Consider the following 15,285-nt stretch of genomic DNA (forward strand, 5'->3'; position numbering starts at 1 on the left):
AAATGAGACCTAGTAACATCTCTACTATTCTTACAAAATAAAATTGTGCAGCTTTCCTACTGACTTGGAAGAATGTGCCTGGAAGTTAACAGAAGTTCACAGAAAATGTAAACAGTAAACAAAGAGCACAACAATGAAAAATACAGAGTATGCCTGTGTACACCTACAAATAACTAAATAAACACTGAATATATGTGAACAAATAGTAAACAAGGTAGAACATTTTCAAACTCGGAGAAGAAAGAGCAGACACAGTACTTTGATAATTAAGGACGTCTGATTCAGTTCTCTTAAAATAACCTTTAACAGGGCAACTACAAAGCTCTGTGACACCGTGTTCCTTGCTGAGTCAAAGGCAGGGCTCACATGTGCAGATTTGCCAAAACCTGCCCTCCTCAGTCAGCAGAAGTATTTCAAACTGGAATGCCTTGTTAATGCACTCAGATTCAGCTCTCATTCTTTATGACAACAGTGCACTTGATTCTCAGATGAAAAACTGGCTTGTAAAATTTTGGTAGCATAAATGTCCTGATTTCCAGTGGGGAAAAAAAATCTGTATGTTTACATGTGCAAAGGTTTACCCATCCTATTCACTGTCCCTGGAGCCTGGTTTGGAGGCAGTGACATAACCCAACATCACTGTAACTACTACATAACAACCCTTTCAGGGAGAAGTTTAAGACAGGTACAGAGCTCATCAAGCTCATTTACCACACAGGCTTTACTTGTTATGCCAAGACACACTTTTATAACACATTCTTTTTAAAAAACACCATTCAAACACTGATCAATTTGAAGTAGCCTACACAAAAGTACTGCATTCCTTTCAAGTGTTTTAACATTTTTGTTACAGTCCTCTAAACACGACTAAGTGTAAAAACATATTACAGACAGTAAGTTTCATAATATAAAGATACAATATCAGTGAAGCTCATTTCAGTTGCTGTGCTAAAAAGTTCACTTCAAACCTTTGAACTAGAATTACTGTTTCTGTATCAGATTTATTCCACAGACACAATTTAATAGCTCTTCCTGAAAAGTTGCTCTCCTGCCATTGATGACAGCAGGCCACCTGCCTCTGTTAATTAGCAATACCATGTCCTGTTGCAGCTCTATAACAAGAAAACAGATTGGCTCTTTGGCTGGAGCATTTTGTTCTGGAAGACCAGAAGCTGTTGAATCTATGTTTTGCTCCTTCAAAAAGGCTTTAAAACTTACTACACCCATGGTACCTCCTCTGAATGCTGCTGTTCTGTGACTAAAATTCTCATTGTTTCTAAGTCTTCTTAAAAAAGGATTCTGTAAAAGTCAATCATTCCAGACAGTTCCATCATTTCAGCACTATTTAAACACATGATTAAGATTTCAAAACTATACACATGGATAAAACCAGGTATCATTAGTCACTTATTAGTCACCTTCCAAACAGGCAGTGTGTTCATTATGTTAATGTCCCTGGAATGCTTAAAGCAACCTTTTGCATTTTGAGTGGAGGCTCTTGGTAAAAGGTGGCACTTAATAAGAAAGAGCAATTACTATGGCATGTTACTCTCCAGAAGACTGTAGTATGAATTTTAATTTCTTCCTGACCATGTTTCTTCTAAGGCTAATAGAGACATTTTAGTTTAGAAGCAGTAGGAAGTACAGTAAAAGTGAAAAGCAAAATAAGAGACTACACTAATCTTCTCTGAGTTTCAATTAAAGCCCAGCACCTCTGGATTAAAGGCTTATTTTAACAAAAAGCCTTAATTAAGCATACATGTGTATAGGATCACCTTAATGAGGTATGACAGAAACAGAAGAAATGGCAAATATTATTTTAAAGAAGCTTATTAACAACTTTAGGAAATTCTGTCAAAGATTCCTAAAAAAAAAAAAAAGTAATTCAGCACTGAAAAGAAACAAGAATGTTGAACCAAGTTCAGGCATAAAACAGTGAAACCAAAATAGGTGCAAGAGAGATATTTTTCAGTATCTTTGTATTTAATTGATACATATTAATGATTTTTCTACACATCAGGGGCTTTAATTTTACAAATATTACAGCATTTATATTTCCATTTAAATTTTAGACAGGAGAAAATAATTTTCTATTTTATTTCCTAATTTAAATTTATTGATAAAAATCTTTAGGAGTTTATATTGTAAAATAGCCCTTCATCATCTTACTGAATTGAATTTAGTGTTAGTCTTAACTTGCAAGTTCACTTTAAAAACCGTTATTTTATCTTTTCATTCCTGCCTTTGGAAACAATCAGTGATTTAATGTCATTTTAAAGATAGCCACTTCAGTTGCTTTTTACATCATCCCCTACAGTAAAGAGAGGTATTCTCATTTGCAGATTTGACTTTAAAGTAATTACTTATAATTACAGAGAAGTGCATCCAATGGATTAATCACTCCATTTACATGCTGCTGGAAGGATTACTCTCAGGACAGCTTCACTGCTTTTGCTTGGAAAATGTCAGTTCCACAAGAAAACAAATCTCTCAAGTCCGTGGCAGCTGAGAAGGACTCTGTCAACTGTTTAAACCCAAAAAAATAAATAGCACACCTGGACTTAAGACAGCATCTACGCCTGTTCTCATCAGAAATAAAGGGCCATCAAGTGAGAATAACCAGGAAAATAGCCAGAGAAAACCTACACTCCTGCTGGGGGGCTAGAGGTACCTTCAATGGTTCTGGATCTGCAAGAAACATGTCAGTGCTTATCAAAGACAAGGGAATAGTTTCTGGCTCAGGAAGCCAAGCTCTAAAGCCTGGGAAGTCCCTGAAGGAGCTGATGCTGCACCAAAGTCTTACTGTCCCCCTCAGCTGTCTGCTTTCCAGAGGTGGGCGAAGATTGGACATTAGGGGACAAAACTCTTTGTGTGATCTGTATGGACACCATTCATCTCATACAATTCACCACCATGTTCTCTTTGTATAGATGAATTTTTTTTTATAATGATGACTCTGTTATGGAGTTGCCAAAAATACAGGTCACCCAAAATGGCAGTGAGGAAGCTGATGAAGGATTTGGAACACAGGTCTTATGAGGAGTGACTGAGGGAGCTGGGGATGTTTAGCCTGGAGAAGGAGAGGCTCAAGGGGGGGCCTTATCACTCTCTGTGAGTACCTAAAAGGAGGTTGTAGTGAAGTGAATGTCACTCACTTCTCCCAAGTAACAAGCTGTAGGATAAGAGGAAAGAGCTCCAAGTAGCATCAGGGGAGGTTTAGATTGGATATTGGGAGAAATTTCTTCACTGAAAGGGTTGTCAAGTATTGGAACAGGCTGCTCAGGGAAGTGATGGAATCACCATTCCTAGAAGTGTTAAAAAAATGTGTAGATGTGGCATACACATGTGTAGATGTGGCATATAGGGACACAGGTTAGTGGTGGACTTGGCAGTAACGGTTGGACTCAATGTTAGAAACCTTTTCAAACCTAAAATATTCTATAAATCTATGAAAACTACAGGGCCTGCCTCCCATCTTACTGCTGTGTCCCTGACCATGGCAGGAGGTTTGGAATTAGATGATCTTTAAGGCTTCTTCCAACCCAAAGCATCCTCTGATTCTGTGAAACAGAACAGCATTGTAAGCAGTGGCTCTCCTTTGCTACAGACACTGTTAAAGGGTCTCTCTTCACCCTCTGCCAGACTCCACCACTGAGCCACATTCTCCAGCTGTACCAGTGAGGATGTTGAGATCACAGCAGAGCAGCTCCAGCCCCGAAGGGGCTGCTAACATCATCCTTGCTCTGAATGTCACAGGTTTCCTTGTCTACAATAAACTAATCTTGCAGAGCAGTTCAGTGGGATTTATTGCTGTGGCTATATTTTTTCCTCAGTTCAGCTTGAAATTTGTGGTTCCTCCCATTCATTCTGAAGCCATTCTGTGTCCATCTGGGCAGTTGACTGGGGGTGAAACGAGGTTGACAGGGCAGGGACACGATGGTTTATGGATCCAAAGTTCACTTCTGTGCCTGGAGCAGATGTTAAGTTCTCTCCCATGGGAGCCCTAGGAGAAAACAAGTGAAATTTTAGTGAATTTCTCATCTGCTATTGATGAGGCTGTTTCTGCTGAGAAACATTACTCAAATTCTTGTACGTGTCTGTTTGTAAAGCCACACTATTCCTGTAAAATCAGCTAAAGGTTATCAATGGAACATCATGGTTTTACACTGTATGATTTCACATCTCTTAAAATAAAGCATAAATGTGGGGAGAAATGGAGGATTAGGTACATAAGCCCATTCACTGTATAAAAATAATTCATTCTTATTTATATTCAGTATTCTGGAAGGCAAAGTTAGCCTTTGGGATTGTTTTTAATTATATGAAGTTAAAGTGTGTTTGGGCATGCCAAACTTGTATAGTTCTTAATGGGTTTATTGCATATAATAATTATAGGCTCAGTAATTAAAACTTAAAAATTACTGCTATTTTATCTAATATAAATGATAAATCAAAGATTTCATTTGACTTTTTATAAGTTAAAACTAGGATGTGTCAGAAACATCAATCTTAAATTTCACATTATGGTAATTGTACGTTAGGTTTCAAGTACTGGAGTTGTGTATAAAAGCCTTTGACAAGTCAAAAATATTGGCTAAGAGTGAAGTTTCTTTTATTTTAGTGTAATATGTACAGGTTTAAATAATTTACAGCAATAACTATTCAAGATTGGTTGGGAGTTCTTGCTTTTTTAGGGCTGCTCCTCCAAAAGAAAGATGATACAGTTTCTGCAGTTTGTCTGCAGGATCATATAATACACACTCATCAGCTCCAGGATTTTTCATTAGCAGAACATTTTAAGTCAAGGACAAGGGATACCAAGAACATTTACAAACCTGTGAACAAAGAAATGGACAGAAGAATAGTAGATACTGGACTAAGAAAAAAGAGCACTCACCACAAAACCAAGGAAGATGCAGAAAAGGAGTATGTTCTTGATCCCAGTACTCCACAGCTAAAGTTAGGTAAACCATTCTGATTTGTAATTTTTTTTTTATTTAAAATAAACTAAAATGAGGACACTAAAGTTTCTGTTCAGTAGGATAACCTAATGCTAAACAGCATAATATCTGTTTTAAAATTTGACAAAATTCAGCAGTTTAGTCAATTAGGTAAACAATGAAATTGCCATCAGTTGCTTGAATGTTTCTTTTCATATCTGAAGTGTATTTTAAAATATTATGCTTGTAACAGTGAAAGTAAAAAGGAAGATAGTGCATCTTCATGAAGACAAATTCTTCATTAAGAAGCAAGAAGTGTTTTTAATGTATATTGACTGTTATAACTTTCTTTACCTTTTATTCTCAAGGAAACAGCAGTGATTTTGATACTGTATTTATTTGGGGGAATATTTTAGCATTAAGATTTTTTTAAGCCTATTTGAAACTGTTTTACTCCTTATTCTGTAAAAAAAACATTTACTTGTGCTGCATGAAATGTATTCTTCATTAATATCTACCCACCTTTGCTCCAAGTTAAAAAGGTTTGTTTTTACAATGGTCCTGGGGCTAAAACAGGGAAGAATTAACACCTGTAGTTAAATACCTTTTTCAGTTTAGAAGCAAACATTCAACAAGATAAAAGTCACAGATGTGAGGGCTTGGAATGATGCCTGGTGAGAAAATTCACTTTTAAATAGTATTATAATAGTACAGTTGTGGAGCAGCAACAGATGATATTTCTTAGAAAAACAAAGCCAGGGAGCATCTTAACAGACCAGGAGAGCAAATGTGCTTCCCATCTCTCAGTTTCAGTCTTGCATTTCCCTTTTCTAAAGGCTTCAACAGTATTTTTGCCATGAATGTCTTCTTGTCTCCATCCTTCCACTTGTCCTGATTAGGCACTACTTACAGGGTCACTTGGCTCCACAATTTTCAATTTTAAACATAATGAACTTTCATCGTCCTTAATAGTTGTTTTATTTATTCTTTTTCATAGAAACAGCCTCGGGCCTCTCTGAAGATCACGTTTCCTTTGCTGTAGCAGAGTCCCAGCTCTAAAGGGAACCATGTAAATCAGTGACTCTCCCTGCAAGCACAGGCATCTGCCTTCTGGAATCAGCTGAAGGTTAAGAGGGAAACTTCAAATAACAAAGAAGTGAGTGTAACAAGTGACAGGACAATGGTAGTAGAACAAGCTGATTATTACTATGTTTACATGGTTATAGTTCTAAAGATGGGCAGGGTTTTCTTTGGTTCATTTTGAAGAGAGGATAACAGAGGGGAAAACAGCAAAGAGGTACTGGGGTTAACAAAAGTATTGATAATGAGTGATTATGGAAGCTAAAGTTTGTGGTGAAAAAATGCAGCCCAAGTGTTAACATGTTCTCTGATTATAAGATGAAGTACTTTCTCTTTAAATCCCAGCACTTACTGAAATGTTCCATATAAATATTTGTGGGAGTGATTCAAAAGAATGTGCCAAAATATTTTTTTAAATGGAAAATGTTTCCGGGTTTTGTTTTTTAACATTTTCACCTGTAGTCTCACATTATTTTAAAATGCTTGTGCCAAGCTTTCTTAATAAGAATTGTGTGGTTTAAAACTTGCAAATGTGAAACAAGTTTGAAAATGTAATTCAATATACCTTTGTCTTCTTGAGTTTGTGAGTAATCAAACAAAATCACACAGGCCTCTATAATTCCTTTTTTTTCCAATAGGCACTTGAGTCTGAAAATCAAATAATAATAGTTTCAAAGTTAATGCATGCAATCATTTTGATAATCTTCATATTAGGATAAATAACTTTGATGTAAATTGGTGTGTCAATAGATGGGTTGGGTTTGTAAACTTGATGCATAAGGATGAAAATTCTTGAATGTCTTTAGCTGTGGTAAATGTAAGTTTTCATTACTTAATTTTTTTTAAATGGTGCTTTGAGAATATCTTCACAGAGCCTTTTGCTTTGACCACACATCCCTTCTTTTGTGTCCTGCTGCCAGTTTTCCTTCACCAACTATGTAGTATAAAATCTTTCCTTCCAAACACCTGTATAACCTGTCCCTCACAAATATCCCAGCTGGTTTGTATCAATTTGAAGTTAGGTTTTACCACAAATACCTTTCAGTTTCAATAATCCATATGTGAAAATTTTAAATAAGCATTTTTTTTTTATACCCCAGGGATATATACAAAGCCATCTCATCTTCTTCCTTAAAACAAAAACAGTCTCTGACCACTGTAGTTGGAAGGAAATCAAGGGCAGGCACTTTTTATGTTGTGATACTGTCTTTCATGCTATGACTGCTTTGCTTCTTGTTCACTCCCTCCCTATCCAGATTTTCTCATCATTGCTTGTCCATATTGCACTATCAAAATGGGACCTTGTTTCTCGATACCTTTACAAGGGTAACAAAAGTAACAATGTGGGGTCTATGTGAGCAAAACCACATTCAGCGAAATCACTCTTCGCGTTGTTCCGAAAGCATAAATTGACCCAGCTTGAAATCTCAAAGCCATCCTGTTGTTCCAAGACATGGATTCAAACAGATTTACGTTTGAAGGATGTCATGACCTCACAAGGAAGTAGGGTAGGCACATAGTTCAACCAAAGGGAAGAAAGTATTCCTTATAATTTCTTTAGCACCTCACAAAATTCTCTAAAAAGATCAAAGGCAGTTTGTGCAGATTTTAGATGATTAATGATATACATCTGTAGATGGATGTCTCAAAAATTAACAGATCCTGTCCTAGAATAATGAGCTACTTGAGTGAGGGGATCACCAAGACCCCATTCTTTGGTTTGCTAGAATTCCTTTTTCCTTCATAACTAGTACAATGGGTTTGGATACACAAGCTGCCTGATGGGGTTTTGAAAGCTTATACAGAACAAATATGTCTCGAACAGTAATGTCAGATTTATGCAAAGACTCTGGTATGAATGAAAGAGCTTACCCTTTCCTTCCCATTTAGAACTAGAACTCTCATCTAGGTGCCATCAGTTTTCATTGTAATTATTGTATATCCCTCTTCCTTTCTTGTTTTGTCAAATACCATTGAGGCCTCATCATGGACTCATGTTATTGGCTTATTAAACATGCCTTCGACATTCCTCCATGGATTTTGGTAAATCCACACAAGCTGCTTCTTCTGGTCTTCAAAAATGGAAAAGATCTATACATTGCTGTACATACCAGCATATTTTTTTACTACTAGGATACTGACTCTGGACTTTGTGGGGATAGGCAGGAATACTGTAAGTATTTTCACTGATCCCTTCTTTAAGAAGGCAGAGATTTCACATGAACATACAGCAAGGCACCTCATGGTTATCATTTAAGATCAACAAACTCAGCAATCACAGTGACACTATCCCTGGCATCTTGTGACAATATCTTTGTTTCTTTGTGCTCTTTATTTCTGTTGAATATGTTACAGTTTCATCACAATTCAGTATTTTTCAGCAGCAACAGTTTTTTATTATACCACTTCATTCATTTTTTTTTTTAAGAACACATGAATGCAATGCTGGAGAAAACCTCACAAATTAATTTTAACAGATTTTGTTTATACTGATGATTTGAAATTATGTTATTGTGCATTGTTACATTGTTCAGTTAATCTCAGTTTAATGGCTCTGAAAAGGTAACAAAATAAATCCAAATTACTCACAGATAAAAGTTTACATTAGAAAAATCCTGTACAAATCCTGTACGTAAAAGAAGTTCTGATAGTTACTGAATAGTTAATTCATTAATGGTTTGAGTTGGAAGGGATCCTAAAGATCATGGAGTTCCAAGCCCCCTCTCATGGGCAGGGACACTTTCTACTAGATCAGGCTGCTCCAAGACCCATCCAACCCGGCCTTGAGCACTGCTCAGGGATGGGGCACCCACAGCTTCTCTGGACAACCTGTGCCAGGGCCTCACAGTGAAGAATTTCTTCCCAATATCTGGTTCAAACCTGCCCTCTATCAGTTTGAAGCCATTACCTCTTTGTCTATCACTCCATGCCCTTGTAAAAAGTCCCTTTCCAGCTCTTTTGTAGCCCTTTTAGATACTCACTATGAAGAAGTATGTTGCCTGTCAGTGGTTTGTCTGATGTTATTTTGGACATGACATGGCAGAGGAAGGTTGGTAGTACTTGTTCACTTCTTAAGTTATGATAGTAGAGAAGGTAATCAGCCTTTTTATCTGTTCTTTCAAAGCAGGTATAGACTATTTTCTGCTTCATTTAAACTGCTGTTAGATACAATCCTGGCCTTCATTCATCAGAATGCTAAACACTCGCTATTTATACAATCTAAGATATATTTTGTTTTCTCACAAGTTTCATTAATTGCAGTTCAGTGCAATAGTTATTTCTATTTGGAACATGGAAATAGATGTAGATTTAATACCAGTCAGTCACTTCCTTAGGTTACCTGATCAAATTCCTGCATTTTACCTTGATGGCTTTGTTCAGTGTATGTGTGTACACATAAGCATAAATACATCATGCTTTATTACATTCTCTCATCTATCATCTTGAAAATATTAAGCAAAAGGGACAAGTGACTGATTGAAGAGAGTACTGCTTCAGAGAGGTGATGATGGCAATTAGAAGAATTATCCCAACTGCTTGCAAGTTTCTTTCTGCAGCGCATATTTAGGGTAGTTTTTTCTGCCTGTTCTCCTTTTTAATTTTTCAAGAAGACTTCTTACAGCCAAGTCTGTGATGTGAATCAAAGCCTTTCAATAACCTTAGATGCAGAGGTTCTGCTTCCTTTTACATCAACTGAAAACGTATGACTGTCCAAAGACAGGTAGGACAGATCTGGCAAAAGACCATTCTGCCAATTTTTGGCTACCCTGAAAGTCTGAAGTTTGACAAGAGAGAGCAAAAGACAACACTCATTAAAAAGGTTACTTCAGATTTGGCACAAAAAAGGGAAATGCCTCTGGAATTCTCTTTGTCCTCGGTGTTTCGTTAGCTTTCCTCCCTCAAGGGAAAAAGCCACTGTATCTGAAAGCTTTGCCTTCAGCTGGCTGCTGGCCATTAATCCTCTTGTGTTTGCCAGCTCAGTAGTGCTCACTACTTGTTCACTCCTTTCCCAGCTTTTCCTTCCTCTAAGAGCCAACTGCCTTTTTTGTCCAACTCTATGTCTTTTGTCGGGATGTAGATCATCAGCATTTGGTGGGAACTTAGGTCAGATAAAGGTGAAGTTTTCCTGTAGCCTGTGAACAGAGTTTCTCTTTTGGTTTTGTTTTGGGGTTTTTTTGGTATGCGTGAAATGCTGCAATTGATGTGTACCACTTCTCTAAATTTAACATCTCTGTTGTGAAAAAGGACAAAAATTAATCAGCTTTCATTTTACGTGTTTCTTTTGTAATCTTTCCTCCAGTCAGTAGCATTTGGCATTTCTTGCTTTCTGCCACTCCATGCATTGTTAATACAAAATTCACAGATTCACAAACTAATTTTATTTTCACTGGAAAGATTGCAGTAGTAACAGACAGAAACTGATGACCTTTCAGGCAGCCAGATTTTTTCTTGTCAGCATTTTTTACTTTTCAGCTTTTAGAATGCTTTAAAGTCAGGTTTGGTTCTTGGGGTTATTTTTCTCCTTTGATAAAACAGGTGCTGCATTCATGCTCCCATGTACTCCATAAAGTGAGTACATTTTCATATAACTATTCAAGCACATAATAGATGAGTATTTTAATTAAACCACTTAAGTGAATATCTTAATGAATTAAATGTAATCATCTTGAAAAGTAATTTTGATTCCAGATTTTTATGATAAGAAATATAATTTAAGGCTATTTTATGATGAAGCACTTTATTCTTTTTTATTACCTTTTTAAAAACTGTATGTGTAGTTCCTAACTGAGCTATACCTGGATATACTAAGCTGGAGTACTTTAATTCATGAAATTTCATGCAAACACATGGAGATTTACAAAATTCTCTTAACACTTTAATTTTAAAAATATGCATCTTGTAGAGTGCTCATGGATTGATGAATAAACTGTTTTTACATTCTGTAATCTATCCTGTTTAATCTGTGCCAATGAGATTAAATATAAGTAATTGTAATTATTTTTTCAGGCATGCCTGAAAACCTTTGGAAAACTTACAGGCAAAAAGTTGTCCTATGTGTAGAAAAGAGCAGTATCAGACCAGAGTGATACATGATGTGGCATGTTTGGTTAAAATAAAGTGTGCTATTAGGTAAGCCTTACTTCTGCTACCTGTGTGTCACTGGACAGTATCAGTTTCTAAATAATATTCCAAAAGTTTTAAATATTTGCTAATAGACAGAATGAATGCACTACAAAAGTTAAAGTTTGAAAAAATGCATGAAATTATTGTTTCATACAAATAGGTATATTAGCTCGAGTCTCCTCCTCTTGAGCAAAATTTCATCTTAGGGAATTCAAGCTTTCTGGAGGGATATATTGTTAGAAAACCGTAGAAAGACTTGAGAGAAACAGTGCCTCCTAAGGATAGTAAACTAAGAAAGCAATTATTTGAGAAAAAGTTATGTTGCATTCGCTTCTTTGGTCTGCTTCTTTTGTGTGATTCACCTTCCTTAAATCAGAACTCCTAAATATCAGCTCTCTTCTTGTTCATTTATTTCTTCTTATTCATATCAAACAGGCAGCACAGGAGTCACTCAGTTTTTTTGTTAGTCTGTTCATTCCACTTAGAAGGAAAATTATTTAAATATTTAATTTTAAGGCCTGCCAGTTGCCTGGCAATATTAGGCCCAACAATATTGGGCTTTTTGTGAGGCTCTCTGTTTTCCCTTCTCTTTTTGATAAATCTCAGTGATCTATTTTCCTATAGAATTGTATGAAGGGGGTACAGTAAGGGGAGAAACAAATAAATCCATAAACAATCATTACTTCCTTTCACTGTCACCGTTCTCTCACTGAACACTGAACCAGGTAGCTCCATTCCATTGCTTTGCCCCTCTCTAACGTCTGCTCAGAGAGCAAAAAGAGAGCTTTGGAGGTACAGACCCCCTCTTGCTATATTCCGTGTTTCTCTGTGACAGTGAGATTGTACCCTAGAAGTGTCCTGGCACAGTGGTGGAACAAAACTGGTGCTGCTGCTCTGCTCGTGGGCTGACAGCGGCAGGAGGGAGAGGAAACACTGCTCTCAGCTTTAAGGCTGAGACAGACTGCTGGTTGCTGTGCTGCCTCTGGAATCAATGCAAAGTCCTTCCCTGTAGCAGAGCAAATGAATATGGGGGTGACTGAAAAAAGCTGATGTTACTTTAAAATTGTTCAAGCACTTAAGTTTGGAATAAATGAATCCATTGGTGGGTCGTGACTGTCCTCAAGAAGCGTGATGAGAACAGACAAGAGCAACACTTAGATTTTTCTGCATGAAGGACCAGGGAAGCAGTCATATGCTTCTTTCCCAAAAAGGCTGCCAGTTTTCCATGGGCCCAACATACCATGCTGAGCTATGAACAGGGTGTCACTAATGGGAAGTTGAAGAAGGTTCCTAAAGTATCATCTGTTAAAATTTCTGCCACAAAACTTCAGATGGCTACAGCAGCAACCTACCAAGCTACCTATGGTGGGCTGGCTTTTAGGGTCCCTGTTTTTTGTACCTAATTTAGGGAGAAAAAGCTTGATAGACTGCTCACACTTCATCACTCAATTATAAAAGGCGTGGGTAGGTCTTCTTTCAATATAGTTTCCATATATAGTCCATAGTAGTAGGAAATCATTTTCATATGCAACACTTCAGGATTTTGCAGGGAACAAAACAGGTACCACTTTTTCACCTTCTATTAAGAATACATTTATAGTCTTCTCATAACAATTAGCCAGGTCTAAATGAATTCAGTACTTGTTGTGATTAAAGGATATGTACTTATTTTTCTTAGTGGCTTTCAAGTGGCAACAGGAGATGAGTTTTCCTGCCATTCACTCTTACACTTTTAAGTGTTGGTTAATGAAAACACTAAAGAAAGTTTTCACAAGGAGCTATCCATTTCCAGACGTCAAAAAGCTTTCCTAAAATAAAACTTGCTTTTCAAAATTGTGCTGTGCTTTTAAAATGTCACTCCCTAAACATTAGCATAACCAAAAGGGGTCACAATTGGGAAAAAAACTAATTTATTTTTTAATAACCCTGCCGCCTCTGGAAGGATCACAAAGGTTAAATGTCAAGTCTCATACACTTAAATAAATATCACAAAATAAAAAACAAGGTCTGAAATATTAGTACTGGGAAGGACACATATTACTTGTTTCAGGGTGCTACAGTAGCCCTTATTACATCTGTCATTAAAATTTTTAATAATCTAGATCAAAGTAGATAAGAAAGGTCACTGAAACCAAAGTAGGCTACTTTTTAGCACTACTATACACAGAGAGCAGGGTGTTGCTTCAGCATGTTAGGCAGTGAATTTCTTTGATCCTATCTATAAATGTCACTCCGTATGTCATTTAATTGTGGTATAGTCTTTTATTGGTGCAATTAAATCTTTTCAAGTGCATTACATTATCTCCAGCTCCGCTAAAAATCTTGCCATTGTTTAGGAAGCGAGGTAAGTCATTGCGAAATGATGCAGTTGACTTTAGTTTCTTCCTTCCCCCTCCACATGATTTCTCCCAACGATTTTAATTTAAATCTCACCAAACAGTATAATGGTCCTGGAATTTGTTTAGTCGTTTGACTTCCTTTATCACACCGAGATGGTAAACATTCTGTTGCTAACTTGAAGTGGCTCCAAGCACCAAAACTAGGAGGATATTAAACCAGTAAAAGCTTATCAACTGATTCATTGATATGCTGTAAATTCCAGCCTTTTCATTTTACTTTTGAGGGTTGCCATAAGTCAACACATTAGTAAGCAATTTGCTGACATTGGATCACTTAAAAAGGCTTCCCTGTGGACAAAGTTCACCTCGGCACTTTGTTTCACCGTTTCATTTTATCATAGTCTTGTGCTGCTGTACAGATGACTGATGCAGTTTTGCATACCAATGGGGTATTTCACATAGCCTGTTTGTGCCATTCTAGTCGAGCTTTCAGAAGTCACAGACTTAAAACGTAGAGGCACGGTGTTTTCAGAAATAAATGCAATCAATCAGTTCCAGTTGTTTTAGGGGGAAAAAAAGGTTATTCAGTATTATGCATTAATATTTAAATCCCAGAACATGTTAACACTAACAAATTATACAAAATGCTGATTTCCTTTCTGTTCTCATTGATAGTTTAGGCTGATTTGCCAGCTAGCAAAACTTCTGGATCACATTTCAGCTACCTTTTTTTTTTACTTCTCAATCTTAGACTTTATTTGCTGATTGATGGATGTGAGTTGGGTCAGGTCATAGTGCAGAAAATACAGGAGTAGCTCAGAGGAGATAGTATCTTAGCAGCAGAGGAACTTCATGGATCCCTGTCTCAGGTAGGAGAAGAGTTTTCCACTTTATTTTTACAGTTCCAGCTCAAGGAGGCTCAGGAAAGGACTTTCAGGATCACTTAGTGAAACAGGGAAGGGAAGTGCAAGCTTGGAGAAGAAACAGAGGGCTTCTCACTGCTAAGGGAAGAAGGCACAAGCAGCAGAGGCACAGAGAGGGGCTTAATGTGTCCCAGCCCACGCTGCCCCCTGCCCTCAGCTCTCCCTGGTGGTCAGTTGTCCTCAGCAGATTGTCTAGTCCGAGTTCACAGACAGAGGGCAGGTCCTGGAACTGACCCCAAACTGCCTGTGTTCCCTCCCATTCACAGAAATAGACCCTGGATAAGGGCTGAGCTACAGCACGGTTGCTATTCTTCAAATTTTGTGTCCTGAGTAGCTTTTGGAAAGCACCATCGTGGCTGCTCTACCTTTCTGTTACATCCCTCCTCGCTTGCTTACAAACACAGGCCAGGTCTGTTCAAGTTTGATACCCATATAAATGAAGACCAAGCAAAAATCAGGAGCAAAATTGTTTTCAAATGGATCAACCTTTACTTGATAGTGAACAGAAACCATAAGCTATATAAGGGTTAGGTGTCATCTTACCTTGTATTTCCTGAATTTAGGCTTTAAAATTAAATCAGTAAGAGCAGTTAAAATGACAGTGTGGAGTAGATTCAGTTCTAGTACCCAGGTAACAACAGTTCAGGTACAACTCACTAGAGTTGTTGTTGCTTAATTAAATACATAATCACTTTAGAATATTAAAGACATAACCTATTTCATGAGTCCTTCAGGGAGCACACGGTGTCATTGTTCAGGATTGTTTGGAGACCACAAAATGTAAATATTGAAGGAGGCCTGTGGTGGGATCCCTGTTTATTTGTTTTCTGTTTTACACATACCACCCAAGGTCAGTGTGGGAGACACTCAGATTTGTCT

At 37.2% G+C, this 15,285-nt stretch overlaps 1 protein-coding gene across 1 annotated transcript in view; it reads left to right on the forward strand.

The window, feature by feature from the left end:
• The window catches only part of RNF32 (ring finger protein 32), a 185,041-nt gene extending 173,512 nt beyond the window's left edge, over window positions 1-11,529 (forward strand). The window contains 5 exon segments of the mRNA XM_018084940.1: window positions 4,695-4,964; window positions 10,501-10,589; window positions 11,028-11,065; window positions 11,067-11,187; window positions 11,371-11,529. Of these exon segments, the coding sequence (XP_017940429.1) occupies window positions 4,695-4,964; window positions 10,501-10,589; window positions 11,028-11,065; window positions 11,067-11,187; window positions 11,371-11,529 (677 nt within the window).
• The last annotated feature ends 3,756 nt before the right edge of the window (window positions 11,530-15,285 follow it).

Source organism: Manacus vitellinus, unplaced genomic scaffold, assembly GCF_001715985.3.
Source record: "Manacus vitellinus isolate BGI_N305 unplaced genomic scaffold, ASM171598v3 scaffold_79_pilon, whole genome shotgun sequence".
In the NCBI taxonomy this organism is placed as follows: domain Eukaryota; kingdom Metazoa; phylum Chordata; class Aves; order Passeriformes; family Pipridae; genus Manacus; species Manacus vitellinus.